The sequence below is a fragment of the Garra rufa genome, chromosome 18 (assembly GCF_049309525.1).
Source record: "Garra rufa chromosome 18, GarRuf1.0, whole genome shotgun sequence".
Classification (NCBI taxonomy): Eukaryota; Metazoa; Chordata; class Actinopteri; order Cypriniformes; family Cyprinidae; genus Garra; species Garra rufa.
This window is the reverse complement of record NC_133378.1, coordinates 39,567,653-39,577,960: the sequence shown is the minus strand read 5'-3', so window position 1 is coordinate 39,577,960 and position 10,308 is coordinate 39,567,653. Positions and strand designations below refer to the sequence as shown.

Here is a 10,308-nt window from a genome sequence, read left to right as displayed (position 1 = left end):
ACGTGCCGCCTGTCATTAATGTTAATCAAACAACAAATGAAAATCATCAACTGACTGAATATCTTTTATAAATTTAATGAGGATTAATCAATGTGTTATTTATGAAACTATGCAGTGTTTGTAAACTTTTGATTTCAATTTCTGTACCTGACATTTGTTCGGTTTTATTTATTTATGCTATTGCGAATTGATTTGTTTCCATTTTATTACTTGTCTTTAACAGTTTAATGTTTGAAATTTACATGAGTCTAGTTGCTTTTTCTGTGGTATTTTTTGGTAAAACCATAGTCAAAGGACAAAATAAATATGTTTAACATTTAAATGTTGGATTTTTTTTATCTTATTGGAATCGGAATTAGGAATCGATAAAATTCAAACGATACCCAAACCAAGGATTTATGACTGAAGAAGGAAGGACATGAACATCTTGTTTGACAAGGGGGTGAGTACATTATCTGTAAATCTTTGTTCTGGAAATGAACTACTCCTTTAAGAACGAATTGGTTTCTTAAAAACAGTTTTTGGCTTCACAAAGTATTAACTGATGATTCTAATCAGCTGTTTGGACACTCGTTCTGACGGCACCCATTCACTTCCATTGGTGAGCAAGTGATGCATTGCTGCATTTCTCCAAATCTGATGAAGAAACAAACGCATCTACATCTTGGATGGCCTCAGGGTGTATAGATTTCCAGCGAATTTTCACTTTTGGCTAACTATTTCTATTTAATCAAATGCAAAGTCTGAAAACTGAATGTATTGTTAAAGAAAGTGGCATCAGACATCATTTCACTCATCATTTAAACTTCATTTTGCCCCTTTGGCTTCAATGTAATTGGCACATGAACAAACCGGCAGTGATTCTCCAGGAGTAAACCATTTGTGTGAAAATGGACACTTTTGGCCTCGATGTGTGGAAACCCCAAACAACTTTTCCAAATCAGCAAGTTCTGGGTAACGGAAGTTTTTAATATCTGACAAAGAAATCATAATAATAAAAAAAACTAACTAACAAAAAAAAAAAAAAAAACATGTTCGATCACAAATGATGGGCTCTGATTGGTCACACACACAGACACACGGTTTTCGAACCAATCCGAAATCATCTGGAAACCGTGTGCTGGAAACGCATGGAATGACTGGACAACAAAAACAACTGAAAGCTTTAAAATTAGAATAATATTAATAATAATTCAAAACGAAACAAGACTGTTGGCCCAAGTAAAAATCTGGACATTGTCATCAAGTTTTTAAAACATTCATCATAAAAACAAAGCGGAGTGGTCATGTTTGAACCCTATTAAATAACTTGGAATTGATGTCTGCCGTGCTCTGTGCACTTTTATGTGAAAAATAAATCAAGCTGAATGTGTTTCTGTGTTAAATTTGACTGGAGTGAGTGAATCAAAACTAGTGGAGTGCTCAAATCTGCTCCCGCTGTGCTATTCTACCTCTTCCTACGGCGATTCGCTTCAAGTATCCGTCGTACCGTCGGAACATTTCCGTTCGAGTGATAAAGTCACGCGTTGGTGCTCCAAAATCTGGTGGGAAAAGGAAATAAGAAGGTGTTTGTGAGAACAGGAAGACTGCGCTGATGAAAGACAAGTGCACACGTGCGGGATCCTGAGTGCATGCTGTGGGTCGTGTGACGTGTGAAGCGGGTCATGTGACGCGTGTAAAGGGTCTTTTCATCAGAGATATTAGCACAATTTACAGACGAAGTCTTGATATATTTCCATGAGATAATTAACTTTTAGAACATTTATAATTATAACAAGGGTAACCATAGAAATTAACGTCGAGGGGAGGTTCTTCTGTGGCAGCGGTGACACGCTAGCGTTCCAATTCAGTTTTTTGCTCTTTTTATTTAATTTTTTGCTCGTTGTCTTCCGGCGGTTTGGGTGCCACACGGCGCTCCGTACGGGGTGAGCGTGTCCGTGAGCGCCAGAGAGCGTCTGGTCATGAGGAGTTTGTTATTTTGTGGTTCATTAGAGTCGCGTCTGGGCCTCGGGAACGTAGATCTCGATGCTTTCGGCGCTCTCGGTGGCGGAGTTTTGCCGTTCGGAAACCGCTCGCTTGGCCGCCATCAGTCGCTTTCGGGCCTCCTGACGCTGCTTGTCGGCCACCGAGTCAGCGCTTTTCTCCTTCCCGCCCGTGGTTTTGACCTTTACCGTCTTCTTTGGTGTGTGGGATGGAGCGGACTTCTTTTCCTCCTGAAAACATGCAATTAACAATTGAAATCATGTTAAACATTAAGTTTAAGGTAAACAAAACAAACAAACAAAAATATATATAAAAACATTCTTTACAAAATAAAAAAATACGTAATTTTTATTTTTAACTAGAGATGCTCCGATCAGCATTTTTGGGGGCGATCAGCGATTACCGATCACCAAGATCATGATCTGCCGATCACAGAATGGCAGGGGAATGGGAATCTTTGATCTATAATCTAGCAGAGTTTGCACCATTTGTAGAAATGAAACTAACTCTAAATTAACTATATTGGGAAAAAAATAACTGTAGAAATAGGCTACAGTCAAGATCTTGAAGAACCACCAAGTTAGGGTTGTAGACGATAGTACTTTTCTGCTCAAAAAGGCGCCTAACTTTAGCGATGCAGTGCAGAGAGTCGGTTCTAGGATGCTTCAGAAACTTGCCGTGGTATAAACACACGCATACAGTGGCCACATGCAAGAGATTTTATTCATCTTACAGTGTAGATAGATAATGGGACTGATTATAATGGGAGTGTTTTTAAAGTGCTCCTCGCACTAGACTAGGCTACACTAGTTAGTGATGAAGTTCTGTGATAAAGTAAATGTTCTTTGCTTGTTATTTGTAGCTGCTTTTCAAGATGATGTAAGGATTATATTATCCAGCATTGCACAGTCATTAGGATAAAGGTAGTAAAATGTGGTTTAGGCTGAATTAAATCCGTCTGTACATAGGAAACATTCACCTCAGTAACATCTATATGCGTTCATTAGAATTACGATGCGATAAAATGGTGCTAAACATACGCACGTGAATTACACGGGCACCGTTTCTATTCTGTATGAACTGAACTACAACATGAACTGATGACAACAATCAGACATACAGCGGTAACATTATTGCAATATGACGGGTATAGAAAGATACATGCATTTACATTCAAGCACGCACATTTACCACTTACTGATGATTTCAGAGAAGTATGAAACCGAAAGTAAACTTAAACTTCTCCGCCAAAACTACAGTCAGCGCTCTGTACACGCACAACTTTGTCACATGCCCAAAAACAAGACTACCCTTACAAAACGAATAAGGAATTTAGTACTCATGTTGCATGTTGCCACTGGTAAGCTCCGCTCTGCTGTTGTTTACCTGTGCTCCGTGCATGCACGTGTGAAAAAGTCACGCGAGTAATTTACATCAAGCGATCAGCGCTTTTGGGGTTCGCCGATCAAGCTATTTTTAACCATTAAAATAATTGTTAGTTTAAAGAATATTACACATAATAAAATAATAAAATACCCTGTTAGCTTATATTAAATATAAAAAAAATATACAAATAAAATATTTATCAAAATAAATATTGAATTAAATATTAAATGTTTATAAAATACATACAGTATATAAAATAGACATTTATACAAAAAATACACATAGAATAAAACGCATAAAATAAATTTTATTTTACATTTCTAAAAGAAATATTTTATTATTTATTTAATTTGTTAATTTTTATTAAACATTTATTTTTAAATAGTTTCATTAAAAAATAAAATATTAAATGTAATAAAATATTAAATTATTGTGTGTGTGTGTGTGTGTATATATATATATATATATATATATATATATATATATATAGTAAAATTCATATAGAATAGAATGTATAAAATAACATTTTACATTTCTAAAATAACAAAAATGAACAAGCTATTAAATAAATATAAAAATATTTATTTTAAATTTATTTTGAACCATTCAAATAATAATATTGTCAGATTAAAAAAATATTACATATAATAAGACAATAAAACACTCCATGTTAGCTTATATTAAATATAACATAACAAAAATAAAATATATTTATTAAAATAAAATGAAATTTAAATTAAATATTAAAGTTGAAAAAATAAATAAAATACATACAGATTATAAAATAAATTATTATTTATTTAATTCGTTAATTTTTATTAAATATTTATTTTAACCATTTAAATAATAATTTAATATTAAATGTAATAAAATAATACAAATAACAATAAATACTAAAATACATCAAAATAAATAATTTGTTTATAAAAGAATGAAATAAAATACATACAGAATATAAAATAAATTATGTAATAATTATATTTATATAGAACTTATTAAAGAAATATTACATTACTATTTAATCATTAATATTATTTTATATTAATATTATTTTATAACAATTAAATTGTGCTAGTGTACCACTTACTACATATGTGTGCATATGTATATTATATGCTGCCTACTATTTTTTCTGACACTACATTTCCATCACATGATGTTATGACAGTTGGGCAGCTCCAATATGACAATATAAAGTTCTAGATCTTCAAAATTGTATTCAACTTTCACAAGCAAAGGAAACGTTAGGATGCTAGAAAGATTTGTCAGTTGGACCTTTTTGTCCTGGGTCTCAGACATCTTCCAGTCGTTGGACCTGAGGAGGTGGAGCTCGTCAAACTTCATGCTGATGTCCTCGATGGAGAGCTGCAGCAGATCCCAGAACCCGGCCAGATCCTGCGCTGTGGGCCGCGGCTGAGCGTTCGCATCCTGATCCAAAACACACACACACACACACACACACACACACACACACACACACACACACACACACACACACACACACACACACACACACACACACACACACACACACACACACACACACACACACACACACACACACACACACACACACACACACACACACGACATGAAATATTCAGCTTCAATACACTTTGAGTCGCTGTGGATAAAATAATCTGCTAAATGCTTAAAACATGAAAGAAAATCAAAAGTCTGTCCACTTCAGGTCCACTGGATCTGTTTTTGACCAATACATATTTCCAATCAGAAGCGGCTAACAGGGATAATACAAGACAAAACAGCAGAGAAACCAGTACAATAAGGCTGTAATGTGTCTGTGATGCAGACAGAGAGCCAGCAGAGGGCGCCAATCATCAGCACAACCTCATTATGAGCGAGTTTCTGATGAACAGAACACCAGCAATGTGACCAATCTTGCTGAAAACTAGTGAAAGAACATATTTAGCAGAAAATGTATGGTGGGACTAGATTTTATCCAAAAGGATTTGAGTGTATGATGCAATATTGATTATCCTCCAGCCTATAAAAGCAAAATAAACTAGTAAATAAATTAAATACATAACACATAAAAAAATTAAAATAACTTTTTATATTTATATTTTTTATAACACATACATACATACATATATAAAATAAAATATAATTATTATAAAATGTGAATTACAAAATTATAAAACTTTTGACATAAATGACTTTCTTTAAATATTATACTTTAAAACTAATTTTTTTTTTCTTATGATGAATAAATAGTTCTTATAATTTATATAATGAATGTGCTCACTTTGCACGTCAACGGCAAAAAAAGACATTTCTAATTTGTTTTAGAAAAAAATTGTATAACTCCTAATCTTACAAACATGACATAATTATGCATTTCTTTAAATATTATAATTTAAAAATAAAATTTCATTATTCAAAATTATTTAATATATAAAGGTTTCATTGAATTCTAGAATATTATATATTTTCTAAAAATAAGGTTTCATTGTAATAAATACATCGTTTTTATCCTTTATATCACACATTTATTCAGTTTTGTACATCACTTAAAATGTTTATATTAAAATTTACTATTAATCAATTATAAATCAACATTTTTATAAAACTAAAAAACACATTTGTATAAATATGAGATCATAATTATGCATTTCTTTAAATATTATAATTGAAAAAAAATTCAGTATTCTACATTATAAAGGTTTCATTGAATTCTGCATTATATAATTTAAAATATATATGTTCTTATAAACAGGCATCATAATTATGCATTTCTTTAAATATAATATTTAAAAAAAATTATAGTATTTTAAAGTTTTCAGAATTCTATAATAAAGGTTTGTATTAAATAGTTTTTATCCTTAATATTACACATTTATTCATTTTTGTACATCATTTTAGAAGCACCAAATTACTAAATACATTTTATTATTTGTTTTTATTTAAATCATACTAATCAATTATAAATGTATATATTTTTAACAAATTAAAAACACATTTGTATAAACATATCATAATTATGCCTTTCTTTAAATATTTTAATTTAAAAACGTTAAATATTAAGAATTCTACAATAAGGTTTTATTGATTTGTACAATATTACATAACGTAAAAAAATATGTTCTTATAAACATAATTAGGCATTTCTTTAAATATTGTAATTTGAAAAAGTTAAATATCAGGAATCTACAATATTATAAAGGTTTCATTGTAATAAATACATAGTTTTTATCCTTTATATTACACATTCATTCATTTTTGTACATCCTTTTAGAAGCACCAAATTACTAAACACATTTGATTTAAATCCTATATTAAAATGTACTATTAATCAATTATAAATTCATATATTTTTATCAAATTGAAAATACATTTGTATAAACATAACATCATAATTATGCATTTCGTTAAATATTGTAATTTAAAAAAAGTTAAATATTACGAATTCTACCATATTATAAAGGTATCATTGATTTGTAAAATATTACAAAAAAAATATGTTCTTATAAACATAATCATGCTTTTTTTTTATTTAAAAATTGAAAATAAAACTAAAAGTACTTAGAATTCTGTAATATTATAAAGGTTTCATTGTAATAAATAAATAGTTTTTTTTCTTATTACACATTTATTCATCGTTGTACATCATTTTAGAAGCACCAATTACTAAATACATTTTATTTCAATCGGATATATTAAAATTTACTATCAATTAATTATAAATTAATATTTTTATAAAACTAAAAACACATTTGTATAAACATGATATCATAATTAAGCATTTCTTTAAATATTATAATTTAAAAAATATTCAGAATTCTAAAATATTACAAAGATTTAATTGAGTTCTATATTACATATTTAAAAAATGTTCTTATAAACATGGCATCATAATTATGCATTTCTTTAAATATAATAATTATAATATTATATAGGTTTCATTGTAATAAAATTAAGCTTTTATCCTTTTATTACATATTAAGTTTTGTACATATCCCAGAAGCACCAAATAACTAAATACATTTATTTAAATCATATATATTAAATTTTACTATAAATCAATTAAAAATTTGTATTTTTATAAAACTAAAAACACATTTGTATAAACATGACATTATGCATTTCTTTAAATATTGTAATTAAAAAAAATATTCAGAATTCTACAATATAATAAAGGTTTCATTGATTTGATTTATTAAAAATGTACCATTAATCAACTATAAATTCATATTTTTATAAAAGCCAAAAATACATTCTTATAAACATATTAATACATATAAAACTAAAAACACATTTGTATAAAAATGACATTATAATTATGCATTTCTTTAAATACTGTAATTTAAAATAAATTAAATATTTAGAATTCTCCAATACTATTTAAAAACTAAAAATTTAATATTTAGAATTCTCCAATACCATTTAAAAACTAAAAATTTAATATTTAGAATTCTCCAATACTATTTAAAAACTAAAAATTTAATATTTAGAATTCTCCAATACTATTTAAAAACTAAAAATTAAATATTTAGAATTCTCCAATACTATTTAAAAACTAAAAATTAAATATTTAGAATTCTCCAATACTATTTAAAAACTAAAAATTAAATATTTAGAATTCTACAATACTATTTAAAAACTAAAAATTAAATATTTAGAATTCTACAATACTATATAATTATTTTTTTCCTTACATAACCACTATCAGAAACACTATAAAAAAAAACTAAAAAAAAAAAAACTCAAAAGCAAAAAATTTGAGTAACTGAATGGCACTGTCTTTTGATTTTGGGGTGAAATATTTATTGAAATATTTATCCTGTAAGTGAAGTGTGTGTTATAAAGACACTCACCAGGTTCTGTTCACAGAGACCCTGAAACTGCTGGAACTTCTGAGACATTAAGAGCTGAGCGCTGCCGACGGCACTGCGGACCTTCCCCAAAACTACAGGAACACAGAGAGACACGTCATACATTAAACTCGCAGCTCACCCTCAACACGGATTCACTGCGTTTGTGCAGGAGTAAGAAACACATCATCATCACAGGCGCTGCCATCGATTTCCATTCCCTCTCTCCATTGATGCCGGGTTCAAACCTAATGACTTTAATCACCGGCTCCAGGAGCCAAAACGAGCAGACAACAGAGAGGCGTTTCTGATTAAAGCTCATTAATGAGGCCGCGCGTTTAGAGCGACAGAGATATCATCCGTTGTTCGTGGATCCGCCGGGCATTCGAATCAAGCTCCTGAGATTAGAGTTAAACTCATGAGGACACCAGATAAACCCACTGCAATTAACAGCAGCTTCCTTTCCTGCACATTCATTTCACACTCAATGGCACTGAAAATACTACAGAAATGTCTGAATAAGATTTACGCAAAGTCTGAAAACAGGTTTTCACTTAAATGTGGTACACAAAGCAAGTATCATGGTAACTCAATGACTTCAGTTACCACGTTTTATTACATTATTAGTGTTAATAGTATTTTTAAAAAGAAAGAAAAAGGACAAATTTAAGTTGAGCTGATTTAAATAAAAGATTATAAAAAGATTAAAAAAAAAAATTATACTGCAGTGTTGTTTTTGACAACCATCTTAGATTTAGTCTTAGTCTTAGTCTTTTGGACTAAAATGCTTCTTAGTTTTAGTCAAATTTTAGTCACTTCTATATGTGATAGTTTTAGTCCAATTTTAGTCGACGAAAAGTCAAAAAGGTTTTAGTCTAGTTTTAGTCGACGAAAAGTCAAAAAGGTTTTAGTCTAGTTTTAGTCAAAAAAAGGGTAAAAAGTAGTCTTTTAACAAATTAATGTAGGTCAGTAAGTATTTTGCTGTTGGGTAGTGTCACTTATAAGTTCTGAAAATAGCAGATCTATAGTTCAACACAATGTGAGCTTCCGGATCGACTATTTTCACCAATAATTACAATAATGAAGGAATGTTTTAGAACATAAAAGACAAACAAGGATGGAATGCTAAAACGGCTTGCCATACTAGTATAGCAAAGAGTATTTAATGCTAAAACGGCTTGCCATACTAGTATAGCAAAGAGTATTTAATGCTAAAACGGCTTGCCATAGCGTCAGATACTTTTTAAGTTTTAATTGGCATGCACAATAAGCGGAAATGTCCTGCATTTTAAACGTCTGACGGACCACCCACTAACATTCTGTCCATTCTCGTCTCGTCAACGAAAACTCACACACGTCTCGTCATGTTTTAGTCATCAACGAGCCATGTTTATTTCGTCATCGTCTCGTTATCGTCATGAAAAAAAGTGGCGTCAACGAAATGATTTCGTCATCGTTGACGAAAACAACACTGTTATACTGTAATTTTTTGTATTATTTCATTTCAGTATATATACACTTTTTTTTATTCTTTTATAAATAAAAGAGAAATTAAATTTTATCATATATTATAATAATGTCAATTTGTTTTTATTATTCTTTATTCAATTAATAATGTTAATCACTTTGGATTAGTTGGTGAGTAATTTAACTGATTAAATGAACTGAAATTAATTACATATTTAAATAATTAAATTAACTGTCTTAACCTAAAAGGAACTATATTGATTAGTTGTTGAGTAATTAAATATATTTTTAATAATAAAATAAATAAAATAATTAATTAATGTTACACGTATGACTAAAAAACAACCACTCATTATTATTATTATTATTTTAATAAACTGATTTTATCCAGCCGAAATTGACTGGCTGATTAAATTCATTGTCAATTATTTTTGTTGAGTAATAATAAAAAAATAAATAAAAAATAAATAAATATATAAATAAATAAATAAATGTAAGTGTAAATTTGTAAGTATAAGTGTAAATTGGTCGAAATTGAGATTCTTACGTCATCTGAAAGCAGTGTTGTTTTGACGATGACAATGACGAAATCATTTCGTTGACGCCACTTTTTTTCATGACGATAACGAGATAAACATGG

The 10,308-nt window shown here is 29.4% G+C and overlaps 1 protein-coding gene across 1 annotated transcript in view; it reads right to left on the bottom strand.

Annotated features, from left to right (window-relative positions):
• Positions 1-965: 965 nt before the first annotated feature.
• Positions 966-10,308, bottom strand: part of LOC141290663 (disks large-associated protein 4-like) — a 55,958-nt gene continuing 46,615 nt past the window's right edge. The window contains exons 7-10 of the mRNA XM_073822766.1: positions 8,630-8,694; positions 8,205-8,296; positions 4,645-4,797; positions 966-2,213 (exon numbers count right to left, since the gene is read on the bottom strand). Coding sequence (XP_073678867.1) covers positions 1,989-2,213; positions 4,645-4,797; positions 8,205-8,296; positions 8,630-8,694 — 535 coding nt within the window. The 3' untranslated portion in view covers positions 966-1,988. The remainder of the gene's footprint in view (positions 2,214-4,644; positions 4,798-8,204; positions 8,297-8,629; positions 8,695-10,308) is intronic.